General features: G+C 39.2%; 1 protein-coding gene across 3 annotated transcripts in view; it reads left to right on the top strand.

The window, feature by feature from the left end:
• cyfip1 (cytoplasmic FMR1 interacting protein 1) overlaps positions 1-20157 on the top strand; it is a 196914-nt gene that overhangs the window by 33889 nt on the left and 142868 nt on the right. For all 3 annotated transcript variants that reach the window (XM_060826251.1, XM_060826253.1, XM_060826252.1), the window contains exons 2-6: positions 13394-13517; positions 15499-15588; positions 16763-16840; positions 17489-17590; positions 18619-18800. In XM_060826251.1, coding sequence (XP_060682234.1) covers positions 13401-13517; positions 15499-15588; positions 16763-16840; positions 17489-17590; positions 18619-18800 — 569 coding nt within the window. In that variant the 5' untranslated portion in view covers positions 13394-13400. The remainder of the gene's footprint in view (positions 1-13393; positions 13518-15498; positions 15589-16762; positions 16841-17488; positions 17591-18618; positions 18801-20157) is intronic.

Here is a 20157-nt window from a genome sequence, read left to right as displayed (position 1 = left end):
GATGGGTGATTGTCAGTTCAGAATGACAAGAACAGTGTGGGTTCAATTCCCAGACTGACTGAGGTTAGTACAAAGGTTCCTCCTTTGCAACCACTCTCCTCACTGGAGGCATGGTGACCCTCACGTTAAATCACCACCACTTTCTCTCTCTTCTCTCTAATGAGAGAGAGTGTTGTGATCCTCTGGGACAGTGGTGACTTTATTAAATAGTGGGGTCATGATCTATCATCTCAAGCTTGCAAAAATGGAAGTGCAAAATATTGCCAATTCATTCCTGACTCTATCTTCTCTGGATTTTCTTCACCCTTACTAAACGTAGAGATCTATTTTAGTAAACTTCTGTTAAGGTTTAACCAACTGAACTATTGTGGGAGTTTGTCTTGTTTTCAATATTTGAAGTACAAATTTCTAAAGTGAAGGTCTCTAAGTAACCGTATGACATGCTGAAGCTGGTTTAATTTTTGAGGTACAATACTAGAAAGTTGACTTTTAATAAAAGAAAATTGCATGTGCTTTTGCTTTCTCTATAGATCTGTTTATATATAGGATTACAGTATGTAGTGCCATATTTGGATCTTAATAGCAAAAGTAGCTATTTCAAGGAAATGAAGGGGCAAGCCATAAACAGTTCATTTCCTGAGATTGAATTGATGCACATAGTACATACACAGTAGAAAATCAGATACTGTGAAGTAATTCTTCAGCAGTATCATTTCAAGTTTAAGCTGTTAGCTCTGTCAGAAAGTAAATGTGGTTGAAGTATTCAGTTGTCTGATGGTACTGATATGTGAATGTTTAATGTTCGTCCAAACTATTTCACCAGCTAATTGTGTCCCATTGGAAATACTTGACCTGAGATTGTTGTATTTTTATCATAAAACCCACTGTCACTGACTGAAATTCTGTTGATGACACAGGCATTTCAGCAACGGAATTGGATGTTTCTCTACATTTAAAGTGAACATATTTCCACCTTCTGTGTTTCTAAACTTCAGTTCATCATAATCCTTAGTTATTCAAGTTTTAGTGACATTTGAGTAATGCAATTAAGTTATCATTGGCCTGTTACTACTCTTTTTTTTAAAAAGAAACTTCTTTACATCTCTAGAAATTACAGAAGCAGGCCCTATCAATCCTTGTTGACATCTATCCACCATTTCCTTTTGTCCACCCATCCAATCACATCATAAATATTGAAGTAGTTTCTGCCTGAACCACTAATGCTTGAAATTAATTCTCTTAACTCATAATATTGTCCTGCCCTATTCTAAATATCTTTCAGCTTGTTAATATTCATTGTTGTTCGTCACCCACTGGAGAAAAGCAGTTTTGCCTTTTCTGACCCATTTCTGACAGATTTATGATTACTCTGCCACAATGTGTGTTTTAATTTTTAAAAGAAAAGTCAAATTTTTGAGTTGGTCTTCATATGTGTGAATATGTATTCTGGAGTTGGGTCACTGAACCCATAATGCTAATTTTGCTTCCTCTCTACTGATGCTGCCAGACCTGCTAAGTTTTCCAGCAATTTCTTTTTGTTGCTGTCATCTTTTATCTTGCATGCTTGTCCCCAAGCTACATTGTTGAACTGTGCTGCTTAAGTTATGCTTAGATGCTGTTTAAAGCTGGAATCTAAGTTGAAACTCAACTGATTTAAAAAAAATAGTTTGAAGGTGGCAGCAGTTTCAAGCCCACCATTTGTCATCCAAGGCCAATTGCTCTTGAGAAGGTGGAGATGAACTGTCTTCCTGAACTCTCTGGTCTCTGTGTTACAGAAACACGGTGCTTTTAGGAAGGGAGTTTGAGGATTTTAGAGTCAAAATCATACACCACAGAAGAGGTCCTTTGGTCCATCAAGTATCTGCTGACTTTGCTACAGTAATTCCACTTTCCAACATTTGACTCATAATCTTAAAATGTTACAATGTTAAGTGCTCATCCACTCAGTTTTAAAGGTTATGAAATTTCCTGCTTCTATTGCTCTTCCAAGCAATGCATTCCAGATTTCCTCCATCCTGTAGGCAAAAAACTTTTCCTTGAATCCCCTCTAAACTCCTTGCCTTTCACTTTAAAATTGTTATTGACCGTTCAGCTAAGGAGAATAGCTGCTTCCTACCCACACTGTTGTAGGAAGTGAAAAATGTGTTGTTGGAAAAGCGCAACAGGTCAGGCAGCATCCAAGGAGCAGGAGAATCGACGTTTCGGGCATAAGCCCTTCTTCAGGAATCCTGAAGAAGGGCTTATGCCCGAAATGTTGAATTTCCTGCTCCTTGGATGCTGCCTGACCTGCTGCGCTTTTCCAGCAACACATTTTTTAGCTCTGATCTCCAGCATCTGCAGTCCTCACTTTCTCCCTGTTGTAGGAAGTGTCAATCTTGTACACCCCAGTCAGTTCCCCCTTCAGCCTTCTCTGCTGCAAAGAAAACAACCCTAGCCTATCCAGTCTCTCTTGGTAGCGAAATGCTCCAAATGAGGTGACATCCTGGAGAATCTCCTCTGCACTTCGCAATTTCTTTCTTTTGAACTTGGCTTGGACATTTTAGAGACCTTTAACAGGAAGGAAAAATAATATTAAGGGCATCAAAAGAAAGAAACAACTTTCTTAGCTGGATTCCAAGTCATTTTACTGCTTTGGATTTCTCCACTTTGTCAAGTTGGGCTCATTACTTTAGTGTAATTAATCTCAATTGGCATATCAACATATTTTGTTCCCCAAGCTCCTGGAGTTTCTGGAATGGATTGCCTGCTGGGCACCCAAAATGTGCCAGTTTTAAAAAAAAATGCAAGCAGCGAACGCATCTCACTAATTATGCTGGCTGGAAAGCAGCAAGCAATTCTTGGCAAGGTTGATACTGAAGCATGCAGTTGGGAACAATTCTCTGGGATTGAGAATTCACATAAATTCTCTTCCCTTTCATGATGCATGAACTCTTTGGGTCCGCTCACAGGAATTGCTTTGTCTGCATTTTGCATCCTGTTAGCAGAGGGATTACAGGTACAACTTGTGTCTGCAGAGTCTCTGCTCTTGATTCAATTTTGTTATAGCTGTGCTGCATTTTATTGAAATGCAGCATTCCTAGAATTGTATTTTAGTGAATTGTACAGTGCCTATTGGTGGCATGATTATCATCAATGTTTTATCTTCAAGCATTCGCAAGGAAATTTGATAATGAAAGTGATCCTTGCTGGAAAATATGATACAGCTGTTTATTAATAGACAAATAAGCAAATTCAGGGGATTAAAAATGCAACTGAGTGCTGCATCTCCAGAGTTTGCTGAGTTATTTATCTTACCAGATCATTTGCTTTGTACAAACCCATCTCACTCTTTGGAGACTTGTGCTGGTGTTGTATGTCAGTTAGGCAAAGTGAGAACTGCAGATGCTGGAAACCAGAGTTTAGATTAGAGTGGTGCTGGAAAAGCACAGCAGGTCAGCCAGCATCCGATGAGGTGTTCCACCCCGACTTTAAGTTCACCTGGATCATCTTTGACACCTCCCTCCCCTTCCTGGACTCCTCCATCTCCATTAATGATGACCGACATGACACTGACATTTTTTACAAACCTACCGATTCCCACAGCTACCTGGATTACACCTCTTCCCACCCTAGTTCCTGCAAAAATGCTATCCCTTATTCCCAATTCCTCTGCCTCCGCCGTATCTGCCCCCAGGAGGACCAGTTCCACCAATGAACACACCGGATGGCGGCCTCCTTTAGAGACTGTAATTTCCCTTCCCACGTGGTTGAAGATGCCCCCTAACCCATCTTATCCATATCCCGCACCTCCACCCTCAAACCCTACTCCTCCAACCGTAACAAGGACAGAACCCCACTGATCCTCACTTTGCACCCCACCAACCTTCATATAAACTGCATCATCCGCCGTCATTTCCGCCACCTCCAAACGGACCCCAACACCAGAGATATATTTCCCTCCCCACCCCTTTCCACTTTCCACAAAGACTGTTCCCTCCGTGACTACCTGGTCAGGTCCACGCCCCCCCAACAACCCACCCTCCCGTCCTGGCACCCTCCCCTGCCACCGCAGGAATCGCAAAACCTGTGCCCACACCTCCTCCCTCACCTCCATCCAAGGCCCCAGTGGAGCCTTCCACATGCGCGCACACACCCATCAATGTCATTTATTGTATCCGTTGCTCCCGATGTGGTCTCCTCTACATTGGGGAGACTGGATGCTTCCTCACAGAGCACTTTAGGGAGCATCTCCGGGACATCTGTACCAATCAACCCCAGGGCCCAACATTTCAACTCCCCTCTGCCAAAGACATGCAGGTCCTGGGCCGCCTCCACCGCCGCTCCCTCACCCCTGACGTCTGGAGGAAGAACGCCTCATCTTCTGCCTCGGAACATTTCAACCCGATGGCATCAATGTGGATTTCACCAGTTTCCTCATTTCCCCTCCCCCACCTTACCCCAGTTCCAACCTTCCAGCTCAGCACTGTCCTTATGACTCCTACCTGCCTATCTCTCTTCCCACCTATCTGCTCCATCCTCCTTTCTGACCTATCACCTCCATCCCCACCCCCATTCACCTATTGTACTCTTTGCTACCTTCTCCCTTGCCCAACTCCCCTTCACTTATCTCTCCACCCTGGAGGCTCCCTGCCTCCATTTCTGATGAAGGGCTTTTGCCCGAAACGTCGATTTGCATGTTAGTTGTTGATTAAATGCTCCATAAGAAATTAAGTTTACAATGAATTACTAAATACTTTTTAAAGAATGTGATTTTTTTTTAAATGCAATGTAAATAAACACTTTGAAAAAATTTCAGATATGAGTGACCAGTAAAAATTGCACCATTTCAGGACCTAATATTCATTTAAACAAAAAAGCATCCTTTAAATTTTACATTATTTACTTAAGTTTTCTTGGTTTTTCTCTCTTACTCCAATCTTCATTTCCTTCCTTATTTTTGTACCCGACCTTTCTTGTCATGTTTCCTTCTCATTCCTTAAATCTCATTATTTAACAAGATAGTTGCTACTATAGTTTTCTAAATTTCCAGGTGCTCTTTTGCTCTCAGCGCTGTTCGTTATCAGCTCATATTTACAACGTACTGTGGTGGGCAAAACATTCAAGCTGAAGGATGAAAACACATATCTACCAAGGGTAGATGGTATACTTCAGCAAGAGTTTGCCTATTATAATGGAATTAATCGAAACTGCTGTGGTTACACCTACGTTAGTGGGCGGCACGGTGGCGCAGTGGTTAGCACTGCTGCCTCACAGCGCCAGAGACCCAGGTTCAATTCCCGCCTCAGGCGACTGACTGTGTGGAGTTTGCACGTTCTCCCCGTGTCTGCGTGGGTTTCCTCCGGGTGCTCCGGTTTCCTCCCACAGTCCAAAGATGTGCGGGTCAGGGTGAATTGGCCATGCTAAATTGCCCGTAGTGTTAGGTCAGGGGTAAATGTAGGGGTATGGTGGGTTGTGCTTCAGCGGGTCGGTGCGGACTTGTTGGGCCGAAGGGCCTGTTTCCACACTCTAAGTAATCTAATCTAGAGTAGAAAAAGAGCAAATCTGCATTTCCGCCCCCGATAAAGATAATTTATGTTCAATTCAGTGCTTGTTTGAAATATTTGAGTGACACAGTCTTCATGCATTTGGTGTCAGTGAAGCAATTGAAACAATTGATTCTGAGGGAGTTGAATAGCTACCTTCATTCAGGAATTTATGCCCTGCTATTCCTGAAGGTAAACTAATGATTACCACATTCATTGGAAATGTCAGATCCACCCTTGTCAAACAACTGAGTTCCTATTGCTTGCATATTGCAGACTTGGAAAGTGTTGATGTGAAAATAGAAACAGACTAACAAAGTAATTTCATGGCAACTACTTTTTGAAAATTAGTCTGCCTTTCAAAAGGTTTTAACAAGTAATATGTTTCTCATTGCTCTTTACTTGTCTCTAGTAAAGTCAATCCTATAGAGAAATTGGGACTTTGGTTGTCTTAAGTTATTGCTGTTTTGTGTTCTAGTTAACAAATCTTGAAATTGTTTATTACTTCTTATCCATTCCTTTTTCTCCTATTGTCAACACATCTTATTCGATCTTACATCTCTAGAAATTACTTCGCCAAAAATGTCTTTAAATTTCAATCTGCTGTCAACTTATCTGATTTACTGAAAGAGCCTGAATTTTTGGTAAGACATTATAATAGATTTAAAGTTAATCAATCAGTATAGAAAAAAAGTAGCTTTTTATTTGCGCGATCAATGCAATTTAGTTCGATCATATGAAGAATGAATGATGAATGTCAGTTTATTACCTTTATGAATTCAGCTGAGAAAAATTGAAATGGAGAAAAGCTGAATACCACTAAAAAGAGATCATGTATAGAAATGGTTAACATGCTCAAACTAAGATGTTACGGGCTGTAAATGAACAGAACAAAATTGCTTCAATTTGTCACTGAATTGATATCTGATTTACATGTTGCAAGAATGGCTGGTGAGCGAAATCAAAAATGTAGCGATGCAGTAAAAGGTATTTGAGAGAATTTAGGACTTTCCATGTTTAAAAGCAATTCTGGCTGGCAAAATATTATTTTGTACAAAGGAGAAACCATGTTCTAGTTGTGCAGTTAGTATTAATATCCTGGTTGGTCCATACTTTATGTGCAGATTCCGGATCATCACTAACAGATTGTTTTCAAATAAATGGATTATAAGGTTCACATTTTTATGGAGATAGACGGATTCTGCACCTTGACCAAAATAGCAGTGAAGAAGCAAGGTATCCACTAAGCAGTATCCACTAATTTCACTGGAGGTTAGTGAGAGGCAGGTGGGGAGATACCTGCTGAGTGTTTAAAATCAATTACTTGTAATTTCCTTAGCTGTTTATTTATATGAACCAAAGGGGTTTTCTTTGCAGTATTATTGCTACTTGACTGCTTCCACAACTGTATCAATATAGTGGAAAGAGGAGATTGTTCATTTTAATAGATTAATTGACAACTTCAAGTGGTTATAGTTACCTTTTGAGATGGGGCATTGAATGCAAGTGCTTATTTTTATGAGGTCTTAAGGTCTTGAAGAGATTTAAATGTTTTTCCAATTTGTTCATTGGGCTAGCAGCCATCTCTAATTTACCTGTTGAAGATCGTAGTGAGTTGCCTTTTTGTACTGCTGCAATCACAGGGAGTGGGGGTGCTCACAATGTGACTTGGGAGGGACTGTCAGATTTTGACACAGGAACAGTGGCAGTTGAGAGAGGTTTCTCTGAAGTTAAGAGAAAAAAATGTAAGAAGTAAAATTGTAGACCGTGCTCCCTGTGAGCACATCAACCCAAAAGTCCCTTTGCCAATTCTGCACAGGATAGCCCCTTTTAAATGCTCTTAAAAATTAAAGAGACCTTTCATGTACATTAGAGTCATAGAGATGTACAGCATGGAAACAGACCCTTCGGTTCATGCCGACCTGATATCCCAACCCAATCTAGTCCCACCTGCCAGCACCTATATCCCTCCAAACCCTTCCTATTCATATACCCATCCGAATGCCTCTTAAATGTTGCAATTGTACCAGCCTCCACCACTTCCTCTGGCAGCTCATTCCATATACACGTACCACCCTCTGTGTGGAAAAAGTTGTCCAGTAGGTCTCTTTTATGTCTTTCTCCTCTCACCCTAAACCTATGCCTTCTAGTTCTGAACTCCCCGATCCCAGGGAAAAGTCTTTGCCTATTTACCCTATCCATGCCCCTCATAATTTTGTAAACCTCTATAAGGTCACCAGTCAGCCTCTGACACTCCAGGGAAAACAGCCCCAGCCTGTTCAGACTCTCCCTATAGCTCAAATCTTCCAATTCTGGCAACATCCTTGTAAATCTTTTCTGAACCCTTTCAAATTTCACAACATCTTTCCGATAGGAAGGAGACCAGAATTGCATGCAATATTCCAACAGTGGCCTAACCAATGTCCTGTACAGTTGCAACATGACCTCCCAACTCCTGTACTCAATTCTCCGACCAATAAAGGAAAGCATACCAAATGCCGCCTTTACTATCCTAAATACCTGCAGGTCTACTTTCAAGGAGTTATGAGCCTGCACTCTTTATTCAGCAACACTCCCTCAGACCTTACCATTAAGTGTATAAGTCCTGCTAAGCTTTGCTTTCCCAAAATGCAGCACCTTGCATTTATCGGAATTAAACTCCATCTGCCACATCTCAGCCCATTGGCCCATCTGGTCAAGATCCTGTTGTAATCTGATGTAACCCTCTTCACTGTCCACTACACCTCCAATTTTGGTGTCATCTTTAAACTTACTAATTGTATCTCTTTTATGCTCGCATCCAAATCATTTATATAAATGATGAAAAGTAGAGGACCCAGCACCGATCCTTGTGGCACTCCACTGGTCACAGGCCTCCAGTCTGAAAAACAACCCTTCACCACCATCCACCTCTGTCTTCTACCTTTGAGACCCACTCCCTGTGATTGCAGCAGTATAAAAAGGCAACTCACCACGATCTTCAACAGGTGAATTAGAGATGGCTGCTAGCCCAATGAACAAATTGGAAAAACATTTAAATTTCTTCAAGACCTTAAGACCTCATAAAAATAAGCACTTGCATTCAATGCCCCATTCTCAAAGGTAACTATAACCACTTGAAGTTGTCAATTAATCTATTAAAATGAACAATCTCCTCTTTCCACTATATTGATACAGTTGTGGAAGCAGTCAAGTAGCAATAATACTGCAAAGAAGACCCCTTTGGTTCGTATAAATAAACAGCTAAGGAAATTACAAGTAATTGTTTTTAAACACTCAGCAGGTTCTTTTTTAAGGTGTGTGAAATATGTCTCCCCACATGCCTCTCACTAACCTCCAGTGAAATTAGTGGATACTGCTTAGTGGATACCTTGCTTCTTCACTGCTATTTTGGTCAAGGTGCAGAATCCGTCTATCTCCATAAAAATGTGAACCTTATAATCCATTTATTTAAAAACAATCTGTTAGTGATGATCCGGAACCTGCACATAAAGTATGGACCAACCAGGATATTAATACTAACTGCACAACTAGAACATGTGGGCGGCACGGTGGCACAGTGGTTAGCACTGCTGCCTCACAGCGCCTGAGACCCGGGTTCAATTCCCGACTCAGGCGACTGACTGTGTGGAGTTTGCACGTTCTCCCCGTGTCTGCGTGGGTTTCCTCCAGGTGCTCCGGTTTCCTCCCACAGTCCAAAGATGTGCGGGTCAGGTGAATTGGCCATACTAAATTGCCCGTAGTGTTAGGTAAGGGGTAAATGTAGGGGTATGGGTGGGTTGCGCTTCGGCGGGTCGGTGTGGACTTGTTGGGCCGAATGGCCTGTTTCCACACTAAGTAATCTAATCTAATCTAATCTAATGGATTCTCCTTTGTACAAAATAATATTTTGCCAGCCAGAATTGCTTTTAAACATGGAAAGTCCTAAATTCTGAGGTCTCCCTGTATTCCATGAGATCTAACCTTGCTAACCAGTCTCCCAGTGGGGAACCATGTCGAATGCCTTATTGAAGTCCATGTCGATCCTATCTACCGCTTGCCTTCATCAATCCTCTTTATTTCCTCAAAAAAACTCAAATCAAATTTGTGAGACATGATATCCCTCACACAAAGCCATGTTGACTTTCCTTAATCAATCCTTGCCTTTCCAAATACATGTGCATCCTGTCCCTCAAGATTCCCTCCAACAACTTGCCCACCACCGATGTCAGGCTCACTGGTCTATAGTTCCCTGGCTTGTCCTTACCACCTGTCTTCCACAGTGGCACCCCATTAGCCTCCAGTCTTCTGGCACCTCACCTGTGACTATCGATGATACAAATATCTCAGCAAGAGGCCCAGCAATCACTTCTCTAGCTTCCCACAGAGTTCTCGGGTACACCTGATCAGGTTCTTGGGATTTATCTGCCTTTACCCGAGTCAAGACATCCAGCACTTCCTCCTCTCTAATATGGACATTTTGCAAGATGTCACCATCAATTTTCCTACAGTCTATATCTCCCATATCCTTTTCCACAGTAAATACTGATGCAAAATACTCATTTAGTATCCCCCCTCATTTTCTGCGGCTCCACACAAAGACCACCTTGCTGATCTTTGAGGGGCCCTATTCTCTCCTTAGTTACCCCTTTGTCCTTTATGTATTTGTAAAAACCCTTTGGATTTTTCTTAATTCTGTTTGCCAAAGCTATCTCATGTCCCCTTTTTTCCCTCCTGATTTCCCTCTTATGTGTACTCCTACTTCCTATATACTGTTCTAAAAATTCACTCAATCCATCCTGTCTATACCTTACATATACTTCCTTCTTTTTCTTAACCAAACCCTCAATTTCTTTAGTCATCCAGCATTCCCGATACCTACCAGTCTTTCCTTTCACCTTGACAGGAATATACTTTCTCTGGATTCACGTTATCTCATTTCTGAAGGCTTCCCATTTTCCAGCTGTCCCGTTTACCTGTGAATATCTGCCCACAATCACCTTTCGAAAATTTTGTCCGCAATTATTTAAAAACATTCGAGGAAATGTTCGCTGTAGGCAGATGAAGTGGAAGATTGATTGTCCTTGGTCTTGGCAAATAATAAATAGGTATGAAGCACTACATAGTCTATTCCTGTTTTTTCTTATATTCTTATGTTCAGTTAATTATTAATGGACTGAAACTGTAATGAAGGTGTCTTTTAAATTCATAGAATCCCGACAGTGTGTAAGTAAACCATTCAGCCCATTGAGTCCACACTGACCCTCCAAAGAGCATTCCACCCAGACCCGCCCCCTACTTAATCCCTGTAATTTTGCAATTTCCCATGGCTAATCCACATAGCTTGCTCATCTTTGGACTGTGGGAGGAAACTGGGGGAACCAGAGGGAACCTACATGGACCTGGGGAGAGCATGCAAACTCCACATTGTCACCCAATGGTGGAATCTAATCTGGGCCCCTGATGCTGTGAGGCAGCAGTGCTAACCACAGAGCCACCATATGAATCAATGCCTGAAACTTTGCTGGATACTTTACTGTTTACTTTTTAAATAAAAACACATATATAATGTAGAGCTGAAAAATGTGTTGCTGGAAAAGCGCAGTAGGTCAGGCAGCATCAAAGGAGCACGAGAATCAACATTTTGGGCATAAGCCCTTGTTCAGGAATGTGCATGTTCATATTTTTTTCAAATGCACCTAAAGCTAGAATTCATTATAATTTTGATGATGGGTCATATGCTTTCTGCCAAATAATTCCTCCTATGGTGGATGTTTGAAGGTTCGAGAGCTCTATCACACCTTATGGTTTGGAAAATGGTTAAATATTATGAAGTTTGAAACATCAGACTTGTGTGAAGGTATCATCTTTACCAACATACAGCAGAGTGAACAGCACCTAGTGTACTATTTGGCTACCTGTGAGTACAGAGTACTGGAGAGATTATCCAGTATTTGATAACTGAATTTTGGATTATCTGAACAAGATCACAAGGTCCCAATGCTTGTCTAACTCTCTCATTCGGCATTCGATTAACTGAATGAATTATTCCCCACCCCTGTCCTTTAAGGTTCCTCTGTAAATCATTCTTAGTGAGAGCATATGAAACTGGAATGTGATTACAATATAGAAAGAGTTTTTGTTTATGCTGGATCCGTGCAAGAGCAACTCAGTGAGCCCCATTTTCCTATCCTTGCGTAACACTGTGAAATTCTTTATATTTAGATAACTTATTTAATTTCCTATTCCGTACTATGACGGAATCTGCCTCCATTAATTTTTTTAAAAATTCATTCTTGGCATGTTGCTGTCACTGTTTGTTGCCCATCCCTAATTACTCCTGGACAAGGTGATTCTGAGCTGTATTCTTGAACTGCTGCAACTATTGCAATTTACGCACACCTACAGTGATGATAGGGAGGAAGTTTTACAATTTTGAGCCAGTAACCGTGAAGGAGCAGCAATATATTTCCACATCAGGACGAAATGTGGTTTGGAGAAAAACTTGTTCGTGGTTGACATTGTTCCTGATGTGTTTGTTGCCCTTGTCCTTCTAAGTGGGAGAGCTTGTTGGTTTGGAAGATGCATGAATGAGGTACTGCAGTGCATCTGGCAGAAGGTATACACTGTTGCCACTGTGTTGCCAGTGAACATCTTTGGTAGTGCACTGTTGACAAAAGTCAATACTAAGCTGATGTTTAATTTAAGGCAGCTAATTATGGATTCAGCTGACATTTATATACGTTTCAGCTTCTGTGGTTTGTAAGATATTGAAATTGAATTTCTGTCTTGGAATATGCCAGGCATTCATTCCATTATCTTAACTGGCCAGAGCAGATATTAATTTACATTAAATGTATCACTACTTTGGCCTTTTAAGACTCACTGTTCATCAGTCTTCTACAGTAAGTCTGACTCATCACTGTGCCTAAAAGTAGTTATTACAACAATAATGAAATTTAAGTATGGTAATTAAATTCGATCAGTTTTAAGCTTGCAAGTTAACAAAAAATGTCAAATGTATTCAATGATTATAATGTACACTTTTTGAAAAACCATGCATTCGAAAATATTGTGTGTCTGCCTGTCCTTGTAGTTTTATTTTGGTAAAGTGACTTCCTACAGGAAATGGTGCTGCAGAACAATGAAAACTTTTACTTGCAATTCGCCTCTCCTTATGGTGTATCTTTCAGAAAGTTCCAGAGTAAATTAAATCCATTTAACAAGAACAACAAGTGAGTTCACTTTGTTCTAGTCATGCCCTTATCCAATTTAATCTTTAATGGTCTATCAATAATGGGAATGAACCTGCATATACGTCCACATGCTAGAGTTGTTGGATGTGCTTGAGTATAAAATTGATTCCTGCCTTATTACTGTTGAAAGAGGAAGTGTTACAGCTCCATGTTTTCCATTAGGGCTATGTTTAAACAAAAAGCTCATGGTCACTTGGTATTACAGAACTTGTAAGTATTGCTGCAAAAAAGGGACATGCTATTGAAGCTTCTTGTCTTGCGCTTATCAGCACAAGTATACAAATACCAAACTTGAGAGGAAACCCACTTGGGTGTTTCATGAATAAAACATACTGATTGTTTGGCAGTTTAGCTTCTGCTCACTGTGGTAATGCCTTGATCACTGTCCACTTGCTAAAGAATCAGCATCTTATTATGCAGTATAAATTATTGTTCTCTTTGAAATTTGGAAATCTTTTGATTCTAATATGTGCAAGAAAAATGTTTTCACAAAATGTTTTTTTTCTGGGAGGATAAAACCAATTGTTCTAATTGATCCCTTTTATGATCTTGAATATGAATTTGACATTGACGTTGCGAAGTGCAATGAATTAGATCACTATACAATTTAATAATCCATTTTAATTTTCTATTCAGAGGAACCATGACTGCACAAGTGACTTTGGAGGATGCCTTATCCAACGTTGACCTTCTGGAAGACTTACCATTGCCTGATCAACAGCCTTGTATTGAACCACCACCTTCATCACTTTTGTACCAAGTAAGATGGTGTTCAAAAATACAGTTAGTTTATTAATTAGCATGAATTCATGTTGAATTACCTGATTGCTGTGGCATGGTAGGCATTTGTTTAGAATGGTACAGTTGATCTCTCTGCCATGAGTTGGCAAGGAGAGAAAAATTAATAGGGACTCCTATTATTCACCATTTCAGTCATCCATGCCAGAAAGTGTGTTTGGGCATGGAAATTTTTTTTCTGCCGTTGGAATGTGTAACAAAATGATAAGCAGGCTCTTTTTCTCAAGAATACAGTTATAAAGTTGTTACACATACTTTATAGAAGAATTCTAGTGGGACTCGTATATGATGCCCTCTACAGTTGAATAGTCTGCTGACACAGCCACACACTTGAAGACTAGCTCTTCCAAGTGTAGATTTCAGAACAACTGCTTATTCATCAAATGTACCACTTTTTGAAATACAAAGGTAGTGCAGAAAAGATTGGGGATAAATGAAATCCCAAGGGCTTTCTTTAAGTGGCAGCTTTAAAGTATATTAATTATGAGAGGTGTCTTGAGATGTGTACATTCAACAATTCATAATTACTCCTTCAAGCATTGCCTTGCATTAATTCACTAATTTGGCAAAGGGACCCCAAATATTTTTGAAAATTTCCTCCTTTCTTCAGTTGGAAAATCAGTGAAATGAGAAAATTCTTAATGCTTAGGATGGTAATTCAGTGGAATTCTCTACCAAAAAAGACTGTGAAGATAATGTCACTGACTCTGTTTAAAAAAGAAAAACATTTGAGTGGTATAGGGAGATCACCGGAGTGTGGCATTGAGATTGAGAATAGTCCACAATCATATTGAATGATAGACTGGGCTTGATAGGCTGAATGATGGCCTCCTGCATCCATTTTCTTCGTGGTATTGCTCGGTTTTGGTCTGCCAAACTGCTGCTGAAACCCTTATTGATGATTGTTTCCCTTTTTGCTTGACATTTGCAATGTTAATTGGTTTCCATTTTCCATCCTCAGTCAACTTGACCTTATGTAAAACACTTGCTATATCCTAACCCACAGCAAGTTCTGTTCACCCATGATCCCTACACTTGATGATCTATACTGGCTTTTGACCCAGCAGTGCCTCTCCTTTGCACGCTCACCATTGTTATCAAATTTAAAGAAACCTTACAGTTTGGAAACAGGCAATTTGGCCCAACAAGTCCACTCTGACCCTCCGAAAAGTTACCTATCATTCCCTACCATATTACTCTACATTTACCCCTGACTGATCCACCTAATTTACATCTCCCCTAACACTATGGACAATTTAGGATGGCCAAATCACCTAACCTACGTGTGTTTGGATTGTGGGAGAAAACTGGAGCACTGTGAGGAAACCCATGTAGACACAGTTGGAGAACATGCAAACTCCACACAAACAATTGCCAGAGGCTGGAATTGAACCCAAATCCCTTGTGCTGTGTGGCAGTAGTGCTAACCACTGAGCCACCATGCCGCCCCTAAATTGAGTCTCTCCCTTTTTAAATAGGGAGGGACTGCCGAAAGCTACAGAATAGAGGGATTTGAGAGTCCTTGGGAAAGTCCAAGGCCAGAGGACACAATCTCAGAATAAAGAGTTGCACATTTAAGGTAGAGATGAGAAAGATTTTTTCGTAAGAATTATTAATTTGTAGAATTCTTTACCATAGAAGGCTCTTGAAGCTGCGTCTGTAAGTATTTTCAAGACTGAGATAAACAGGTCCTAATCAGTAAGGGGAATCAAGGGAAAAAGGCAAGAACATGGAGTTGAGGATTAGTAGATCAGCTGTGATCTCACTGAATGACAGAACAGACTTGATGGGCAAAAACACCTACTTTTACTTCTATGTCTTACTTACGCGGCCATCTCCTCTTGCAATGAGCTAATTTTCTTTCGTATCAACACGCAAAATTGTTTCGTGTTCGACTAAGTGTCATACCTGTTTTGACAGAAAATCATTTTTTCTCTTTCTAGCCAAATTTCAACACCAACTTTGAAGATAGAAATGCATTTGTTACGGGAATTGCAAGATACATTGAGCAAGCAACAGTTCATTCCAGCATGGTAATGTTGATCTCTGCAAAGTTCATATTTTTCTGTGCAGATATTCATTGCTTCAGACCAAAGACGACTTTGTAGTAGCATTATCTTGACATTGCATCTTGTTTCTCTTGAACTTCCTGTGATTTGTGGTCTAATTCCACATTTCATCTGAGCAACTCTTATTTCTAAGAAAATCTGATTGAGATCATATCAGAAAATCTGGTCTCAATGCAGAAAGCAGACATTGCTCAGTCCAGTCTATCTGGTCATTTACCTCTGTGCCAGTCATCCTAATTCCATGTGGTCATGCTATTCCTAAGTCCATTTAGCTATATTCTCTTGAACCACCCATATAACCTTTTCTTAAACACTGAAATTACAATTTCTACAATGATTAACTCAGATACTTTATTCCACCACCCCAGAGGCTTTTTACTGCATTGATCTTTATTTTTTCTAAATCTCTTATGCCAGTGACTCCTTATTCTGGACCACACAAACTATGGAAACAATTTGTCAACTAGAGTTTAGTTTCCATCCTTCAAAATTTAAATGTCACATATCCAGAAGTTCCTCGGATTTAATCACATATTTAAATTTGAACTAAGATCTACAAGACTAACAGCTTGCCTCTGACAGTGATTGTACTCTTGGGCTTAAATTTGTGTGTTCTAGTCTAAGCTGACATTTCCAGTTAGTTCTCTGGGAGTTCTCCATTAATGAAAAAAGCTACATTTTCAGAAGAATTTGCCTGCCCAGATGACATTAAATTTTTAAAAATTGCTTTATTGGCATTTAAAAAGCAGGAAGTTAATGCTTATCTCACACTACTAAAAACAAGTTAACTGACCATTTATATCATTTGTTACTTGTGTGCCAACTTGCTGTTAACATAGCCTATAAATTAACTTTGAGGCAATGAAATGTTTTAGAATTCCCTGAGGATGTGAACATATTATTTAAGCTTTTTATACACTGCTTTGTTTTTAAAGCTAAAGAAAACAACAGCAAAACTGATGTGTAATATTTTAAAGTGATGCCTTGTGTCTTGAACTTTAAACTAACTTTTTAGCAAGTTGTTTAGTTGGTTTGCAAGAACTAGCAAAGTACCGAATGAGAACATAATCCACTTTGTTTGGATTGTGGTTTAAGGTATCTCTGTATAATACTGGCTTTCCCTTATTTTGGCTTTCAGAATGAAATGCTAGAGGAGGGGCAGGAATATGCTGTTATGCTGTATACTTGGAGAAGTTGTTCAAGAGCTATTCCTCAGGTATTGTAACCATTAGTTTGTTGGAACTTATTTTTGAAATTGTTCTTTTAAAAAGACTTTGGCTTATTTTTGCTGTGCGTTTTTTATACGAAAAGGATTAGTGAATGGTAATTGATGCCTGTGACCATTCAACATTACTGTTTTTTAAAAAAATTAAAATGGTTGAATTTTAGCAGAGTCTCAAGCAACCTCCTCTTATTGTGTTTGGGTTCTTTTAATAAGCAGAGACATGCTGCTTGTGGTTATTTATGTTTAAATAAAGCTGCTGTTTCATCAAAAGTATTTTAAAAGGCTTTTTTTGATTGAATAGCAGTAGGTTTTAGATTCAGTGATTTCAGCAATGTTGTCAGAATGAAAACATTGATTATTTTTATTCAAACTTTTGTCCTTTGACTACTAACCAAATGTTCCTTTTCCTCTGCCTCATCATAGCAATTTAAAGCATTTTAGTTCAAATATTGCTTTCATATTGAAGATTTCAATCTAAGAAATAATTGCCCTGTCTGCATCAAGCTATAACTTGCAGCAATGTTTTTAAATTTATCAAGTTTTTTCATTTTATTTTTCCCTTCTGAATTTGCTTGTACTTATTGCATGTGGGAACATTGTTATGTAACAAATCAAATTTACATTTATGTTTTTCCATAGGTTAAATGCAATGAACAGCCAAATAGAGTAGAAATTTATGAAAAGACAGTGGAAGTTCTTGAGCCAGAGGTCACTAAGCTTATGAATTTCATGTATTTCCAGGTAAATACTCAAAAGATATTTATGAATGAGAAGGCTTAGGTCACTCATTTTAGTTTCTGTTCAAAATTACTGTAGTTTTTAATTCATTGAAGCATCAAAATAATATTATTCCAGAGTTTTTACCTCCACTACTTTATTTTGGAATCTTTTGACTGTTTATTATGTAAAAAAGATTTGCAGGTACCTATAGCAAATTTGCTTTTTTCTGGTTTCAACCTGTAACATTATTTTCGATGTCAGTTTAGTGGAATTTTTTTCGTGGATTTATATTTGATAGGTCAATTCATTCCTCTCTCTAGTAATTGTCTGAGACTGAACCAGTTGATTTGACCTCAAGCATAGGTTTTAACCATATAGGCACTCCACCACCAAGACCTTCATAGTATTGCTTGGCATTGGTCTGCCAATCTGCTGCTGAAAACCTTATTGATGATTGTTACCCTTTTTTGCTTGACATTTGCAATATTTAACTGGCTTCCAGTTTCCATCCTCAGTCAACTTGACTTTATCTAAAACACAAGCTATATCCTAACCCGCAGCAAGTTCTGTTCATCCATGATCCCTACACTTGATGCTCTATACTGGCTTTTGACCCAGCAATGCTTCTCCTTTACATGCTCACCAATTGTTATCAATTTTCTCAATGGCTTTGTCTCTCCTTACCTCTTTATTTCCCTCCAATACTACAATTTTCTGAGATTTCTGTGCTACTGCAAATCTGGGTTCTTACGCTCCCCAGATTTATTATGGTTGCACCATTTGATAATTGTGCCTTCTGCTGCCTGAGAGAGAGGCTCTGCAATTCAATCCCTGAACCCCTCCTTCCCTTGTAGCTGTATAAAATCTCCTTTAACTTAACTTTTATTTGCTGTCAAATATTGTCTGGTAATGCACTTAGGAAGTCCTTGGCACATTTTCGTACATCAGTGATGCTATAAAATGCAAATTGTTGCATAAGGTTGGATTTAGCTTAGCTTTGTCTTGAAATTATTAGGCTGTGTTTAAAATGTGTACAAATTTTTTAACAGCGCAATGCAATTGATCGGTTTTGTAATGAAGTGAAGCGACTCTGTCATACAGAGAGGAGGCGAGATTTTGTTTCAGAAGCTTATCTTCTGACACTGGGCAAATTCATTAACATGTTCGCAGTATTGGATGAATTAAAGAACATGAAATGCAGTGTGAAAAATGACCACTCTGCGTACAAACGGTGAGGCTTTATTTTGCTTTTCTATTGAGGTAGTGATGTGTTGGTACCTAAAATCTGAAATTTGTATTAATTGTTTCATTTATAGTAGAACATTTTGAAGGATGCTTTGTCCAAGTTAATTTAACATTTGCAACTTTGTATATTTTATGAGGAAGATCATAGAATGAATTTTGCAAGCATATCTGGTGTAATTTGAGCACTATTTAAGAGGAGCAAATTCATGAAAATAAGTAATATATTTTTCAAGGTGGTGATGAACGGCAGAGTAGGTCACATGACCTATGCCTGCCCGTAATTTCTGTGTTTCTAATCTCCAATTAAGTAAGATTTGAAAGTTTTCTGACAATGAACAGCATGGATATGAAAGTACTGAGAGATAGTCCTGTCACTTATTTTGCAGTGGAGTTTTTAACTTCAATATTGCACCTGTCAGTGTGCATTCCCTGGTGGGGTGCAGAGTAAATAATGTTCAAACAACCTGAACAATGCCATGCCTGTGTAATTCCTAATAGGCTTGTATCTGCCCACCTCTGAGAAATGAAAGAAGAGTTAAGCTGGCAACTTTTGAATTGCCAAGGAAACCCCGTTCTATTGTAAATATCATAACTTTAATGAATGTTATTAAATTCAATTTATTCTTAGTTTAAAAGTTGGATTTATATAACCAATCTCTTTTCCCTTATCTACAACAGCCATATGAATTAAAGAACAAAGTGAAAACAGTAAATGCTAGAAATCCTCAGCACATGAGGGAGCATCTGTTTCCACAGAGTTAATGCATCAGATCAATGACCTTTCATCATCGGCCTGAAATATTAACTCTGTCTTGTTCCACAGCTGCTGTCTGACCTTCTCATGCTTCCAGCATTTTCTGTTTTTATTTTCAATATCTAGAGCATTTTGCTTTTACAAATAATAAAGTAGTTCTGCTTTACTTCTGATACATTCTGAAGACAAATGTAGAGTTTCTGATCATCTTTTAGTTGACTACTCACAAACTGAATTGATCCTTGGTGATTTTTTTGTGTTGCTGACCAACTGTCTTTTGTCAATGCAGTGTTAAATGATGAAACTACTGCTATACTGCAGAAGTGTAAATTATGACTAACGGTCGGGTAAATTGTGGGGGCCCAGAGTTTTGTTGGCATATATCCCTGTTAACACCTGCCCTTCATGCTAAAGAGATGATTGCTTGGAAGTATAGGACATTAAACATTACTGCAAACAAACAGAGTCAAAGCTGTTCATCTTGGCCTCATCAGGACCAGGACACAAGATATCAAATTTAGAAAGGGAATGTCAGTACTTGCAACAAGAGAAGAAAGTTGAACCATGGTTAATATAGTGATGAAGTCAG

This window comes from Hemiscyllium ocellatum, chromosome 6 (genome assembly GCF_020745735.1).
Source record: "Hemiscyllium ocellatum isolate sHemOce1 chromosome 6, sHemOce1.pat.X.cur, whole genome shotgun sequence".
In the NCBI taxonomy this organism is placed as follows: domain Eukaryota; kingdom Metazoa; phylum Chordata; class Chondrichthyes; order Orectolobiformes; family Hemiscylliidae; genus Hemiscyllium; species Hemiscyllium ocellatum.
This window is presented reverse-complemented; position numbering and strand designations above follow the sequence as displayed.